General features: G+C 42.5%; 1 protein-coding gene across 7 annotated transcripts in view; it reads right to left on the reverse strand.

Annotated features, from left to right (window-relative positions):
• ATRX (ATRX chromatin remodeler) overlaps positions 1–17,140 on the reverse strand; it is an 89,422-nt gene extending 72,282 nt beyond the window's left edge. For 3 of the 7 annotated variants that reach the window (XM_075720747.1, XM_075720745.1, XM_075720744.1), the window contains exons 1-2: positions 13,994–14,364; positions 2,603–2,715 (exon numbers count right to left, since the gene is read on the reverse strand). In XM_075720747.1, the coding sequence (XP_075576862.1) occupies positions 2,603–2,715; positions 13,994–14,058 (178 nt within the window). In that variant the 5' untranslated portion in view covers positions 14,059–14,364. Of the gene's footprint in view, positions 1–384; positions 494–2,602; positions 2,716–2,809; positions 2,826–13,993; positions 14,365–14,884; positions 15,023–17,068 lie in introns of those variants that run through there. The other 4 variants (XM_075720749.1, XM_075720746.1, XM_075720750.1 and 1 more) reach the window with 4 other exon arrangements.
• Positions 17,141–17,213: the final 73 nt, after the last annotated feature.

The following is a 17,213-nucleotide window of genomic DNA, read 5'->3' on the forward strand; positions in this document are numbered from 1 at the left end:
GATTCAGTGATACTTGTATGAAGTTGCTCAAAAGACTTAATAACTGCAGTATTTTGATAGATGCACTACTGAGAAACATGCAAGTAAAGCGGTAGTATAATTACAGGATATGTATCATGACCATTTGTGATTTTAACATAAGACTGCTAGCATTGCAACTTACTATAACCTTACACTTCAGTTCTGGGAAAACCAAACCATTTTCTTTTACACTTTAAAAAATTAAATCACTTTGATCAGAAAATTTAATGCTGGGTATTTGACCCAGGCTGAATTGTTTGGGTAAATTTTAGCCCAAATTATCCAGCCTTTTCTGCATGTGAAGCTAAGGTAGGTGGAAATAAAAAATGGGAACAGACACAATTTTTTGGCCCTTTTAAGTACCTGGAATTTCTTCTCTGGAGTATTACAGGCATTCTCCCATTCTGAGGAAAGAACCTGAAATTTGGAAGAAGGGCGACATTTCTTCTGGAGACTAGACACTGCCTACCTTCTACTCGACCAGTTTTGCCCAAGTGATAAATATATGGAAAATACCAGTTTGTACACGCTCAGTAGAGATTCCTTTGATTCTGGCAGCTGCAATCTCTGCAGATTCTGCATTCAGACTGCTAACCAGACTGCACATGCGCTATTCCCAAAAGCAACTGAACATGCTCCCCTGTCAGTGTCTAGGTGTGACCGGACCGCACATGTGCCATCCCCACAGAATGACCGAGCGTGCTGCACGCCCGCACAGCTCCTAGTGCTGACCCAGCCGCACACACTCCAGCCCTTTCAGGGCTACGACAGCACAGGATTTCCCCTGCGACTGCTGCTCCAGGGCAGGGGCTGGTCACTTGAAACAAGAGCAGGAAGTCGGTCTCTCCTACGCTCTCAGTTATTCTCCTGCTGGCACCCACGCAATGTAGAGGAGTGAGACATCCCATTTGAATGCCGAGAGGATAAAGAAACATTATTAAGGCTGTAAAATCGAGTCCTCAAAAATTAAGAAAAGCCAGAATGAAAGTTACCAGTGCAATTTCACTTTACTTATTCCTAGCACATAAGCATTATGGTACAGTTCAGCTCCGCAGCAGTGCACAAGATGGAAGTGCTCATATTTTAATTGACCTGTGTGTGTGGCACGGACATGTTCCAACTCTCTTGAGCCACACTTAACCATCTTCATCATCATCTCCCTCCTCACAACACTCCACCTAGTAGTTCACGTATCCTCCAAATGCTGGAACAAAATGAGTTCCATTAGTATATAAACCTGATTTGGCCCCAATCACATTTATCGCTTGTACACTGAATGAGCATCCTGTGGATTTAAAAAAAAAGCACAGTTGCTGAAGACACTACCACTATGCACAGAAAGCTGGGAGGGGAAGTAAATTTGCACAGTTAATTCTGGCATTTCCTAATATTTAAGTATTTAATTCTTGACTTTTCAACTGTAATATGTTCTTTTTTAAAAAATAAAATCTGAGATCTCAAAAACAACCCTGAAACATGTGTAAGTGCACCTATTTCAAAGTAAATCTGTATTTTAAGGCCAGGAGCCAAGTTTTACTCCGTAACTACACAGGGTAAAGCAAAAAGATTTCTCTTTCCCAGTGTGCTCCTCAGGAAAATTTCACTTTGAGATGCATCTACATCACAGTTTAATTTATTATTCTGCTGAAGTATCACATGAATAATTTCTTTTTCCTGTGTTAACAGTTCAGTTTGATGCTGACACAAGGAGGTTAGCACCACATGGCAGCAGACTCTCTCTCAAGACAAAACATTAAAAGATAACAACTGCACACCAAAACACCTATGTAAGTTTATTACTTAGGACACCAGGAGTTTGAAAACAAACTCCGTAACACAGCCAACACACTCTCATTCTCCTGTACTCTATCACTTCAGCACAACTTTTAGCTCATTAAACAGCAGAGACTGAAAGGTTTTGCACCTGTATCCAGTCCTAGTTAAACAAGGGAACAGATTTAACCTAGTTAAATTTGCAAACAAGCTTTATTCAGTAGTGTTATGAAATAATTTCACTTTTTATGACTGTAATCAAAATGTTTAAAATCCTTTACCTATTTCTAACTTGTAAGTAAAAATTTCTAATACCAAATTCAACCTAGTGTAGGACTCAAAGTTTTTTTCCAAAGTATTATATTGTTTTCTCATGTTTCCAGATTACATGTAGAAATCTTTTTCAAATAATTATGAAAGCATAATCTCCAGAACTTCTTCACAACTACAAGGACTGCAAAAGCTTTACTTCAGCAGAAAAAACAAGATACTGCACTTACACGTACAGGAAAGCTGAACAAGGAACCCCTACCACAGCACATGTGTACATGTTTGTCATCTCACGTTTCACAGAAGGTAAATTACCAGTAGGATTAGCTTTTTTCCACATTTAGAAAAGATTCAGAACTGAAAAAAAATACTGTATCAAAGGCCTGTTGGATATTTGTTAAGATATCACCACTGAAATCACATTAGGACTTTGCATAATTGCTCCAGTGAAGTGCGATATAGTGAAATATCAACACAAAGTCATTTGACTTTAGAATCATGTATACATTCAAAATGAAAACGTAAAATATCTTTTTACCTATGGTTTTGTTTTTAGATAATGCTGGAGGAGAGTTTGCGTCCTCAGATTCTTCCGATGACTGAGCCAAGAAGTCATGAAGTTTCTGCACCAATGTATTCAACTTGCTTTCACTGTTAAAATACAAGTAAAACTTGAAGTTACCTATATATCTCGCCAATTTAACAAGCTTGAAAGAAATTATGTTTAGTTGCAATTAATACACACCTACATGAGAAACTCAGTTATTGCTTAAGCATTTCTTTCTGCAAGAGAGTATCAAAGTAAATAAAAACCATACAATTTTGTTAAACCCTGAGTAAATTAATAGATGCAGCCTTACTGACAAAAAGGCACTAAGGACCCTGTTAATAATAATAATAAAAAGCCTGTTTTAAATGGTTTTTACCATTTAAAAGTATTTACAAAACTCAAGAAAGTCTGAGTGGTAATACTGCTATGACATGAAGATAGCAAAAAATTCATTTAAGATTCTACTTTGTCAGAAGCTGAACAGGTAAGAATAGCAAAATCTTTACTTTATTACCAAAAATGTAAGCTTTGGGGATATAAAACGCAAAAAACAATAGCAAAATTTCACCTACAACTTTAGAAACAAACAGGTCCATTGACTGTAACAGATCTACATGCTTATGCAAAGCTTGCATTAAATCAGCCACGTGCACATACGCTGCGTATCCTGTATTTTGTCAAAAACAACCACGTAGGATCAGATCATTTCTTGATCTGCTTGTATGAGTATTCATAATTTATAAAAAGTATTACCCTAGGAATTTGCACTAGACAGTTTTAGGCACCAGGAACCGTTAGTCTTGTGTATACATACTCGTTACAGTAAAAAGGCAACACCTTTATCCTATGCTTTTTTTAAAAAGCTATACCGCTTCATAATGTGTATGTTATTCCCTCTCATTTTATGCTGTTTACTTCCGATTTTCTCCTCCCAAAGCTTCTACAGTTTCCTGAGAGAAGTGCCTTTTCTAGCTGCAAGCAGCCAGCCGCCCCTCCAGCCCGGCGGCAGCCGCCAGCGCTCCGGGCTGTTTGTCACCGCTTCCCCCCGGACGCTGTCGCGCCCCTCGAACCTGCCAGCCGCCACCTCCAGTCATCGCACCCCATCTGCTGCCGGATACGGGCCTCCGCGCTGCGCTGCGCTACCCCCTGCCGAACTTAACCCAGGTAAAGGACACAGGCTTCCGTCCATCTCGCTTGTTATCTCCCTGTTACTTTCAAAACTGTCTTCTGAGAGCACCAGGAAATAACATTTTCTGTCCCTGTTTTACAGGTTGCAGGAACTTTTGAATATTTACCGGAAGCTCAATCCACTCACCTTTACCATCTCTACTATTTCTCTGAACACATTAATTTATTAACTTCTGACTTTCGATTTAACTGTTATTGCTAAAAAACCAAAAAAGCGCTAACCTGTTCTACAAGGACATGCAGGTGAGCACTCTCTTGAGCAGTGAGTGAAAGGGTATCACCACATTAATGCAAACGACTATTTAAACCAGTAAAAATAACCACATGTAAAACAGCATAAAACATCCATTTAAAAAAAAAAAATCTGCAATTTCTTTAAATCTTCTGAAGTACTCGACCAAAACAAAATAGCGCTTTGGAATGGAAAGATTTCTGCGCGAGTAAAGGACACTTCTTTTGAGGCTGCATACAGACCATCAAGCACTTAGGCAACTCTGAAAGAGAGTGCAACAAAGCCTGTTTTACTCTCAAGTGTATCTTAAATTTTTTCTCTCAGTCTGTCTAGAAGCCTTTCCCTCTAATTACTGGACTCACGCTGCCACACAACTGCCAGTCCCTAAACTCGGGCTTCCCTTTTTGTCATGGATGGAGGGCATACTTGGAAAACATTACAGATGATGATAACGGTACACTTCAGTTTTCACAGACTGCACGCTCTACTTTAGAAAGGCAATTTAATGACAATTCACATTAAGTTAAAAAAAAAAAAATTAAAGAGTTGTTCAGAATTATGTGATATTAGAAGTACATGAAGAGATTTTATAACCATCCCAGATGGTCTGAAGAACTAATGCACATTTAGAGAGGCCGCAAAAAAGTACATTTTTGGTAGTAAAAACAAAAACAAAAAAACCCCACATGGGGAATACTGCTCGTTTAGTTTATAAATAACTTGTTTTGGTAACGTTTTAGAAAAGAAAATGGGAACTATAGATGAGTTGTAATATTATTGTTCTCGGTACAACACATTCAGAATAGTATGCATGTGTCTTTGTGACTAACACTTGGAACATTATCTCCTACCATTTATTAACTCTTACCCTAACTAGCCTAAAATTATCGTTTTCAGAGCAAAATGGTCATGCTGACAAACAATAAGCAAAAAAAAAAAAAAATCTACAAACTAATACTAAAAAGTCTTCTCAACTTGCTTTTCTTCTTGATTATTCAGCATTTTGTACCTTAAGTCTGTATTAAGGAATACCAGGTCAAATATAAGGTGTTACACTTAACTATACTTCACCACAAAGAAATTTTAATGTAGGGCAATGCTTTACCTGTTTTTGTACAAAAGCGATTTTATGTCATGCATTTATAGTTGAGAATGTATTATCTATAATCTTTTTTAAAGCTTCTACTGCAAAATCCTTATTCTTTGTAATATATTAATAGACCCACCTACTATGAGATTGATCACAACCTATAAAATAGGTGTTTTTTTAAAAAACATAGGAACCTAAAAATTTAGAACCATCTCAGAAGCACTAAATGAAGCAAGCAGTCTCCTTCTACCATACAGCAACAGTCCCTACACCAGTGTTTTCAGGCTTACATGTTCTAAGCAAATGGCTTCACCACCAGTCTGGAGCTATTTCAACACTGCGTAGCCTAATTAAAACAGGAATGAAAGGAAAGGTGTCCTACTATTATTGGTTTGGCCGTGAACCTGATTTATGACCTTGGGAAACTATCTTATAAGAATACTATTTCTTACCCAAATTCAGAGCAAGTGCTGTAATCTTAGACAGTAAATGCCTGGCCCTTACTAGGATAAAGAAAAAAAGTACCTATTAGGCAAACCACGTATTAGGCGAAATGATTCTACAAATCAACAGAATATATAAGAAGAAAATGAAGGGATGGGTGGTGTCCTAATCTAGACACGACATACTTAATTCAATCTGGCTGTTAACTGCTGTCCCCTTGTATGGGCTTACCTGTATTGCGTTTGCGTGGCAAGGTTTTGGTAGCAGGGGGCTACAGGGGGGGCTTCTGTGAGAAGCTGCCAGAAGCTTCCCCAGTGTCCGACAGAGCCAACGCCAGCCGGCTCCAAGACGGACCCACCGCTGGCCGAGGCCGAGCCCATCCGCGACGGTGGTAGCGCCTCTGGGATAACATTTTTAAGAAGGGGGAAAAAAGCCTGCTGGAAAAAACAGCAGCGGGAGAGAGGAGTGAGCACGTGTGAGAGAAACGGCCCTGCAGGCACCCAGGTCCGTGCAGGAGGAGGGCAGGAGGTGCTCCGGGCACGGAGCAGAGATTCCCCTGCACCCCGGGTGCAGCCCATGGCGAGGCAGCTGTGCCCTGCACCCATGGAGGCCCACGGGGAGCAGGGGTCCCCCTGCACCCGGGGAGGAGCCCACGCCGGAGCAGGGGATGTGCCCCAAGGAGGCTGGGACCCCGGGGGAAGCCCGCGCTGGAGCAGGCTCCTGGCAGGAGCTGTGGCCCCGTGGAGAGAGGAGCCCAGGCTGGAGCAGGTTTGCTGGCAGGGCTGGGGACCCCGCGGGGGACCCACGCTGGAGCAGTTTGTGGAGGACTGTCTCCCGTGGGAGGGACCCCGCGCTGGAGCAGTCTGTGAAGAACTGCAGCCCATGGGAGGGACCCACATTGGAGCAGTTCATGGAGGACTGTCTCCCATGGGAGGGACCCCACGCTGGAGCTGGGGAAGAGTGTGAGGAGGAAGAAGCAGCAGACAACGTGTGATGAACTGACCGCAACCCCCATTCTCCATCCCCGCAGGGGGAGAAAGCAGAGAAATCGGGAGTGAAGTCGAGCCCGGATAAAAGAGAGGGGTGGGGGTAAAGCATTTTTAAGATTTGGTTTTATTTCTCGTTACCCTACTCTGATTTGGTTGGTAATAAATTACATTTCCCCAAGCCGAGTCTGTTTTGCCCATGATGGTAGCTGCTGAGTGATCTCCCTGTCCTTACCTCGACCCACGAGCCTTTCATTGAATTTTCTCTCCCTCTTCCAGCTTTGGTGGGCACCTGGTGCCCAGCCAGGGTCAACCCACCACATGATTTCATCACCTGTGTTAGTTAATGACCATGCTTCTGCAAAGTGAGTCAAATCACCTTGAACAAATAAAATTTTAAGGAACATTTTTCATTTGGATCCAACTTGCCACACATTCACATGATCATTCTCTCTGATGGCAGGTGAGGTGCTGAAAATTCATAGCCAGGGCAGGGGAAAGAGCAGGGCTGCCCATTTCAGCAGCAAACCTCGGTCACATTGGATTATACTGTGAAACTGCACTGGAAAAACCTTCTTATTGCGCTCAGTTTCTATCTACTTTGCTCAGGCACTTCAAAAATGTAGGTGGGGAATGTCCCAGTTATTGTCAACATCTGGAATAACGATTTTAAAACTCTATTTTCTTTAAACAAATTAATTTCTCATTCTTCCACACGATCCTACCAACTTTTAGTCCAAATAAGTGCCCCTCATCTGAATTTCAAGCGGCTGCTGAGAGTCAGTGAAACAGGAGTGCTTTCCAGCTTTTCATCTATCTCACTGTTGACAAATACGCTTTCGCAAAAATTTTCCTATCTTAAGCACTCACCTTCCTTAAGTTCAACACTTGGCTAAAATTTATCTATGTTTAAACTTTTAAAATAGTTCAACGGCACAAGTTTTTTAAATTCATCTTTACAGTTGCTTAAAGTTAAGTCCCAATCATTTTTCACTTTTGAAGCTGAAATTAAATACTTCAGAACAACAAGCACTGAGCAGACAAAATTAAACAATCCTTAGGAAAAAAAAAAAATTTAAAGAAAAAGAAAACCAGATGTGCTTTTAAACTGCCGGTCTGTAGACTACCATCCTCTGCTTCAGACTGCATCCCTATGTGAATGACAGAAATCCGACAACCCACAGCAAAAGTCTGAATATTTTAATTTAGCCAGTGGGAAAAGGAATGGGAAGAACTACATCTACATCAGAACACAGGCAGGTTTGGTGCTGATGACCCGATCCCCATGCTACATACATTGCAGTAATTCAAACTAGGTGTGGTCTGGTTCTGCAGACTGAACAAGCACTAGCAGTCAGAGCACAGAACGCTGGAGCGCATCTTTCAGCTTAGTTCCACCCAGAAGCAACGCAGTTTGTGCACTCCAAGCCCCCCCACGTTATCAACGAAACTCAATAAGCAAGGACAATCTGGAGACCTTTCTCTAAAAATGGACTTCTTAATTCAGATGCTAATATGGATGCACCCAAAGTTCTGAAGGAGATCAGAACATATTTTTCCAAAGCATTTCTATATCTAATGTGTTACAGTAATTTTAAAAGAGGATCGTGTTTGGTTTATAGTAAATAAAGCTGAAATTTATGTAATTTAATTAAACATACAATTTCAAAACTGGTACTACACATCCTTCCCCCCCCAATGTATAATTTCCTTTCTTACTACCTAAGCCTTAATATAATCAGGCCAGCATTCTGTCACTTGCAAATCTTCATAAAAGTTTTTCCTGATGAGAAGGAAAAGTGTTAGACTACCCCAATTCAAAGAGTTCAGTTACAAGGGCAGAGCCTACATAGCTGTTTCATTCGAAACATGTCAATATTGTGGCTGAACACGCGTGAATGAAATAGCTTAAGACTGTTGGAAAATGTGAAAGATGATAAAATCTACAACAGAAGTTCATTTTCTTATCCCTAGTAAGAAAAGGAGTGAACACACCTGCAATATCCTAAGACTACTTCTCTCAGAAAAAATACGTAACCAGAAAATAAAGTCAGCCTACCACTGTATCAGTTGAGCAAGTAAAAGAATATGGTTTTCTAAAGGTGGGGAAACAGAGCACTGCTATCCTGGTGGTTGTTTTTTAACTCAACAATGGCTTTTCAAGGGCAAAGCAACATGATATTGTATAGCCTAAATCAGATTAGTATTTTGTAACTTATTTATACGGATATACCTATTACACCAAAACAAGGGAGGCTTTACAATCAGGATTCACACAATCTGTCCGAGTTGGCGTGAACCAGCTCTGCTGCCAAAGGACACAAACCCTCACGCCCCAACACACACACCCGATGCCACCCACACCTGATGCCACCCACATGCTCAGTTGTCTCCTTTCTCCTCCCTTTCAGCACAAGTATTTGTTCTGGCATACGCACAGAAGCTGATCCATATTAAAAGTAGCCATTTTTTCTACGGAATGTAGATAATTTCCCTAATCCAGCACACTGCTCACTGCTCTGAATGTTCCTGCAAGCAGAGGTGATGACAGTCTGAGCTGCGGAGGAAGGGACTGTAGCTTCAGTGGCAGCAGCACACTATGTGAGCTTGACCTATCATGCAGCAGCAAAATTAAGAGTTGGTCAGGTAAACGACACCAGGAATCACAGAATTATTTAGGCTGGAAGGGACCTCTGGAGATGGCTTAGTCCCACCCCCCAGCGCAAGCACAGACAGCTACAGGAGGTCACCCAGAAATAGGTCCACGCAGGTTCCGAGTACCTCCACAGATGGAGGATCCACAACCTCACTCGGTGACCTGTTCCAGTGTTTAACCATTCTCACAGTAAAAAAGCGCTCTCATGTTTAGACAGAATTGTAGAACATTAAACTTACTATATCAGATACAGCCAGAAAATACCTGAATACCGAGGCGCTAACTGAAAAGAGATGCAGGCATCTAGCACGTCATCAAACTCGGAGATTCTATGCTTAAGACTTCATTAACACAGATTCATTCTTTTACTTTGTTTAGAACCAACTTTAAATCCACAGGGGCTTAATCAAGTGGTATCTAGTACAGCTGAAGACACTCAATGATGTGGATGAAGGAACTTTGGAGCTTAAGTACAGCATAACAGGTTCAGACAAGTAAACAGAATTATTTTCCTCCAGACACACAAGGGGAATGAGAAAGCAATAGTTCAAACTCACTAAGAGACTCTTTATTCTGTTCAAGGAAGATTATACAATTTCTTTTTGTTGAGATGGTATCCAAACAACCATATCAGGATTTGGCTGAGAGTTACCATGCTTCACTAAAAAGTGAAAAATTCTTTGGTTTTTTAACCTGTTTCTTTAATGGGAGTTTAAAAACAAACAAACAAACAAAAAAAAGCCAAGACAAACAATCTCACTGTTAGGTTGGCTTGAATGCCACACAGAAGTCTACAACTTCAATGGCAAAATAATCTTCAAACTGAGAAAGAATGACTGGCGTCAACCACTTGAAAATCTAAATACAGTATTTTCACCTTTACAAGACAAAAATCACAAAAAGCAAACTGAATACCTTACTATATTAACTCAGGAAAGGAAGCTGAAACTAGCATATATACATACAAAACAGAAAGTTGTATTTAAAAAGCTTAAACGCATTTTCTTTAAAGAAAGAGAAAGAGGGGCTCCACATCCAATAGCATCGTACCCCTCTAACTCTACAACTGCCTTCTCTTTTACTTCATTTGCCTTCTGCTTCCTGGAGTTTATCACAGATTCTCAACAAGACATCGTTCATTACAAACTCCGTCTACGAATTCAAGCGTGTCCCTTTGAGTCTCCCAGACATTTCCAATCAGGTTTGCTACAGGTTTTAAGGGTTGTAGCCCACCTGAAGCACAGTTTTTCTATTTTACGAAATAAAAAGTCATCTCAGTTTACCCCACTGTCAGTCCTGAACTTATTGCCTTATTTTTTTTGGCTTTGCTTTACATGTTTTTACTTTCATTATAAATGATCCAGCCACCAAGCCAGGAGGCATGGGGTTGCTACTCTCCCCTTAACTGGTTTAGTGGTGGAGTTGGTAATGTTAGGCTAATGGTTGGACTGGATGATCTTAAAGGTCTTTTCCAACCTAAACGATTCTATGATAGATATATTTGCCCAACAAAGCTTCTACAGTTGAACCTATTAAGACCTACAGTTGGACCTACTAAGATAGCAATTTCTACAACTGTGCAGCTTTCAGACTTGCAAATGAACTGCCTAAATAGCACTAAAGTTGACAGCGGTCAACAACCTGTGTAACCAAGTTCTTTATTTTTTCAAGGTTTCAATCCTTTTCTAAAGAAAAAAAAAAAAAGAAGAAAAAAAATCTCAACATCAATCAATCCATCATCCATCTTGAATGATAGATGCCTGGTGGCTAGCTGTTGTAACAAATATGAAAGCTTTATACTCTTCCTTTAGTAAATCAGGGCGCTTTACCTACCATCTTTTGAAGTCAATATAAAACCTTCCACTATATTTGCCACTGAATTTCTACAATTTCTTCTTTCACCTCCTGACTCACCACTGGAACAACTTGCCACCGACCTATCCGTGAACTGATTCATGTTTCCAAATCACCTGCAGGCACAAGCTGAGCTCCAGCGATACAAAATGTGATTGCACGAGGTTCGGTAGTATCCTTAGGCTTTCCCATTTATAAAAGACACATCTAGCGATCCAATCTAAAAACATACTTTGTCATATACTGCAGGCATTTGTTTTTATGGTGAACACACCACATTTTAGCATTATTTTGGTATTTTCTTTTGGTGAGGTATATCCACATAAAGAGCACTAACTTTTCCTCCCTTCAAGCAGAGGGTGCAAATGCTCATCTATAACCGAACTGGGAATTTCAAGTTTCCACCATGTTAAGGCCATCCTGCCACAGAATTTGTATGATACGCCCCTTTGTCACACAAATTATTTCGCAGAAAATGAAGACACCTTCAGTCAAGCCCCACAGAGACCCTGACACAAAGTTTACAAAACCCTAAGAGAGACACTATTGTACTAAAACAGAAATAATGAAGTCTCTGCAGTAAGGTCCTCTCTTAGAGAATTTAATTTAAGTAAACACATTGGCTCTGGGGTACGTCTGGCACAGAAGACAACAGCCAGCCTAAAGTTTTGCTCCTTTTGGAGGAAGAGTCAAAGAATCTGCTTACGCCCATTCCACATGATTGTGTGAAAGACAGCTACCTTACACTATACCTTCCGAGAATACGGAAGATTGCTACTGACTTATTTCCAAACAGATTATTGTGGCTTTAAATAACATGCCTCAGACGATCCTGTAAGTCAATGAGAACAAAGAAACTCAAGTGACTCAAAAATGCAGAAAATTTAACAAAAACATTAAGACCACGCTACCAAAATACGATACTTAAAGTTGAAAAGCCTGAATCAGAAAAAAAACGAAGTTTATTTTGCCAACTTAAAACAACGCTAGTATCACTACATTGACTACCAGATGGTTCAAGCGAGTGAGATTCAAAACTTGTCTTCTTTTTCTATTGTTGTGCTTATTTTGTACAATGTATGAACTGATCGGTAGGAACAGGTTAGGTCACTACGACAAAGATTCCTCCACTTTAAAAAAAAGGAAAAAACCACCAAGTTTTTTGGGCGAAAGTTGTAGAGAAATCTTTATAAACATTTACAGAGGCAGCATTTTTTTTTTTTTAAAGTTTTTTAGGAAGTTACTCCAGTTTTCATCATGCTTTTCAGTATTCCAAACTTTTCATCCTAGACATTGGAGACTTCTAGGTTCTTATTATTAAATAAGAGTATTCCTTATAACAGAAGTTTAAAACTTCATAGCCAGCAGACTAGTATTGATTGACTGCTTTCCTTGTAAACACTGTAAGTCTCCTTCAGAAGTGCTGGGAAAAGATTTTCCATCAAAGTTCTACTGTTTGCATATCTTCCAAAGAATTGTAACAACAATCTCCTAGCTTTATTTCTGTACACGTCTTACGTGAGCGAAACTGCAGATAGCAGAAGATGAAATGAACGGGTAGGGTGACAGTGCAGGGTGACAGAAATGCAGGCAGCTGACAGGCCAACAGGACTTCTGGGAAATGGGAACAAAAGAGACAGAGGGTGTGTTTCTTTTCCCTCTGATTCCCTCTAACTTTAAGTACAACTTGACTTGACAGAAAATAAGGAAAAGCCCATGCAGTGTGTTCATCAGCTTATAACCCTGAAACCACGGCACCCTACAATGAATGTCATGCCTAGTTCCTGGCATGGAACTGTTCCTGTAAAATAAGAACAAAATGTTCAGAATGAGCTCTATATGGGATGAGAATGATAAAAAAACATTTAGACTGAATGAGAACACAAACAGCAGAAAAGTCTGGAGCACCAAAAAAGTATTATGTCCATCAACTCAAAAGTAGTTTGCCCCAGGGCCTGCTTATTATGTGGGACAGATCCAACCCAAAGCCTACATACAATCTCAAATCTATTTTGTACATACTTTTTGATCTTCAAGATTACAAATAATTTGAAATAATCCAATTTACCTGTCTGTCTGCAGGTAATCTGAAAAATGGCACAGAAAACATATGAGCTTCTGTATCCTCTTCCACTGAAGCACCAACTAAAACAGCCCCTTAGCAGTAATGCTAATTGTTGCAATAATGACCAGGCAAGAATATGGAAAGGGTTAAGTACAAAACCTTCATAACTTAGACCAGGAACAAGTGGTTCAAAATAACACAACAGTCATCGTAAAATAAAAAGCAAAGCAGTCCAAATGGAAGAGCATTTTTCAGAACACGTACTACTAATTATGACCATAAAACAGTCAATAAACATTAGTAAGGCAGATCTTTTTGCTATATAAAAATCAAACTCTACCCTTGATTTTCAGGGATTGGAGAAGAAAAAGGAGAAAGCCCCTTAATTAGTATTTCAGTCAACACACAAAATAATCGATTCAACACTAAAGTGGTTTAAGCTGTCAAAGTACTTTTAAGAACACAGAGGGGAGAAAGTGGGAGTGAGAAAAAGAAAGGAGACAGAGATGGACAATTCCTGTCTTACAAAATAAGGAAGAAAAGATATGCAGAAGAAACTACTAACCGTTGTGAGGCTGTGCACCAAATAACGTGTATTTGCAATACTCAGGACTTGCATCCAGCATGTGAGCAACATCAATAACGATGACAAGCTTTTAAAAATCTCTTTTTGCTAGAAGCAGACTACACATGCACTACTTCCTCAGAAATGTTAAGGCTTTAAAATCAAGCAATACAGAAGAGGAGGAAAACTACCATCCCTTTAACTTCTGGCTGAAACTAAACAGCAGTTACGAACTACTCAAAAAAAGCCTAAAAGTGGGTGGTGAAGATACACAAATAGGACAACAGAAAAAACTTTACCCAAGGCTCAGCACTTCAGACAGCGTGATGCATCCCTGTAACGCTGTTCGATTGCGAAGATACATGCAACATTCGTGAGGGTCAAGTGACAATACTTTATTGTTTATATAGCGCCGCAGGCATTTGGAATATTTGTGGGTGACGGGCTGTGCTGATCAGACCCCTTGAGAGAGCGATAAACTGGGAGCGCACAAAGCCAACTATTTATTAATAGTTTAACATGGCGTCTTGCTTAAGACTGACTTTACTCGGTGTTTTGTCGGCTTACTTTACGCAGCAAAACAGGAGCCGTTCCTAACAACGAAGGCGGCAGGAGGCAGCTCCTCAAGGGTAGAGGGAGATGTTTGTAAACCAGCACGAAGAGATCCTTCCCGGGGGGATCGGCGGGACTCTACTACGGCACCAACACGTGGGGCGGGGGCGGACGACCGGAGGGCGCATCCCCGCGGCACCCGGCGGCGAGGGCATGGCGGCCGGCGGCGGGGGGCGATGGCGGCCCCGCCCCTCCAGGCCTTCCCGCCGGAACGGGACGGGACAGCCCTGCCCTGCCCAACCCAGCCTTGCCCGCCCCTCGGGCCCGGGCCCGACCCCGCCGCGCCCGGGGAAGAGCGGCGTGCGGCTCCGGCTCCGGCTCCGGGCCCCGCCGCCCGGATGCGCCCGGCCGCCTCCGCCCCCTCCCCCTGCGCTCCCCGCCCGGCCGCCCGCCGCCATCCCGCCTCCGGCCCGACCGCCGCCAGCGCCCGCCGCCCCGGGCCCGTCCCCGCCCCAGCCCCAGCCCCGCCGGGCGGGAGGGGGGGGCCGCGGGCCGGGCCGGGCCGGGCGGTGCAGCCGCGGAGGCCGCCCGCCAGCAGCGGCCGCCGCTTCCCCGCAGGGGCGGGCCCCGCGCCGTACCTCACGGGCTCTGCGGTCATGTCTCCGCTGCCGCTGCTCGGTGCGGCCGGCCGGGCCGGAACCGGGCTCAGGCGCTGAAAGGAGACAAAGCCGCTATTGCCACCATCGCAAGCTCCGCCGCCATCTTATCGGAGGGAGGCTGAGGGAGACCTGCCTCCTGCCGCCTTCCTCCTTCGCCGGCTCCCATTGGCTCCTTGCCGCCCCCAGCGATTTTCTAATTGGGCGGCTCCGACGGGGCCTGTTGCTAGGGTCCTTCACGTCACCGTCCCAACCTTCCCCGCTCTGATTGGCTGGAGGGAGGGTTACATCACCGGCAGGGGCCTGACGTCACGCACCAAGTCCCGTGACATCATTCCAAAACAAAGTGTACTGACGACTTTGCCCAGCAGGGGGCTCCAGCCCTCGGGTGCCCCGGTGGCCGCGGCCAGCGCGGCGGGAGGCGAGGGGCGCGTCGCGAGGGGCGCGTGGCACCTTCTCCCCCCGGCCCAGCCGCCCCCTTCGTCGCCAGAGGACAGCGGCTTTGGGCAGCTCCGCAACCTGGCTTCAACGACATCGCGTTAATCGTGGCATTTCAACGCAACAGCCAGAGGCAGGGTGACGCGGTGGAGCCGGCCCAACTCCCGGAACAGCACCAGAACGACCCCGATCCGCTGTGGGGAGCAGCCATCCAACGCACCGCAGACCAGGACACGAGCACAGGAGCTCTGGAGGAGTTTCCCACGTACCGAATAAAAAGACAGCAAGATATGAGCAACGTAAGCTACACTGAGAATTATCGAGGTTGAACTTGTTGAACAGCACCCAAGTTGCGCTGCTAGCTAGAGCTTCACTGAACCCCAGCTTCGCTAGAACTTTTTTTTTTTAAAAAAACAGAAAATTCTTTAGATAAGGAAACGCGTTGTTGGCAGCTTCACAGAAGTATGCCAAGATAATTTTCCCTGCTTGTACTAGCAGCTTCATACAGATTTTAACATCTGACGGGAATGCAGAAGAGAAGACGACTGGAACACATCCCTATTCTGAGGGAAAGAAGCTACGTGCTTTCACGAGGCGGCTACCGAACTCCGCTGGCTGGGGTTTTCATGGGAACATCCATCTCCCCACATGACCAAAACAGAATGGATGACCAAAACCAAGTCCAGTACCACACAGAATTTGAAACAGGTGACACAAGTATTATTCACTTATTATAAAGATAACCAGTTTTGAAAATTAATATATTTTTCTGCAGAAACTAAAAAAAAAAAAAAGTACCAACTCACCTGGTTTCATAACGCAATGTGCAAAAGACAAGAAAAAAAATCGTAAGTGAAAGCCTTGACATCTTAAGTATAACTACTCCTTAATATCTATTTCATTCTAAAAGGCAATGATAATAGAATAAATAGCATTTACGCACTTCAGCACATACAAGCTTACACATCCCAGGGAAATTCTACAAACTGGTCTAAACACAATTTGCTTTAGAATTTAACATTTTACCCAAGAACTGCATCCTGTGTTTGTTGAATTTCACCAAAGAGCAGATTTAATAACAGCTTTCATGGTCAATGCTACAGCTTTAGAAGACCAAAGCATCACCTGCCTTCTAGCTAAATTTTAGAAGGAAAAAAAATAAATCCATGTTAACTGGCTGCTACAAATTCTATTAAAAACCTGCAAAAAGCCATTCTATTTTTTTGCCACCAGACAGATAAATTCAACCAGAAGCATTACCTATTGTTAGCTTTGCATTAGTATTCCAATTGTGTGATTAAAGTAAGAACACAAAACATTTTTCCTCTTCAAGGGATTTAGTCTGCTTTATGGACTAATATCCTACTGATTTAGAACAACTAAATAGATACATTTATTACTTTTACTCTGTAATTTTTTTTTTTTTTTTACTATTTCCTTGGGAGATGGAAGAACGTATTTGAAAGCAGTTTAAAAAAACCCAAATTTAATTGCCTCCAATTCATAACTTATATGTAAAGTCGCACATGAAAAAGAAATCCTACGGCGAGAAAAGGTCAAGATAAAGTAAGAATGGAACCGTTTCCATCTCCCAACAATTACCGCAGAAGACAAAATCTGGCACTATCATGAGGTTGTCAAAAACCAGATTGTAGAAGCACACCAAAGTCTGCGTATGGGCAGCTGCTGTGTGCGTCCGTAGAGAAGCATTCTGCACATCTAACGTACCTACGGGTAGTTCCCCCAGCGCACAGGACCCCTTCCCCCAGCGCTCTACTAGTAGACACTGCCGGCTGCTCCAATATACCTGGAAGAATGAGGATTCAGAGCTTAGTTTGCAGGACAAACCAAGGGCCACTGTAGAGTCTCATCA

Source organism: Pelecanus crispus, chromosome 13 (assembly GCF_030463565.1).
Source record: "Pelecanus crispus isolate bPelCri1 chromosome 13, bPelCri1.pri, whole genome shotgun sequence".
NCBI classification, from domain to species: domain Eukaryota; kingdom Metazoa; phylum Chordata; class Aves; order Pelecaniformes; family Pelecanidae; genus Pelecanus; species Pelecanus crispus.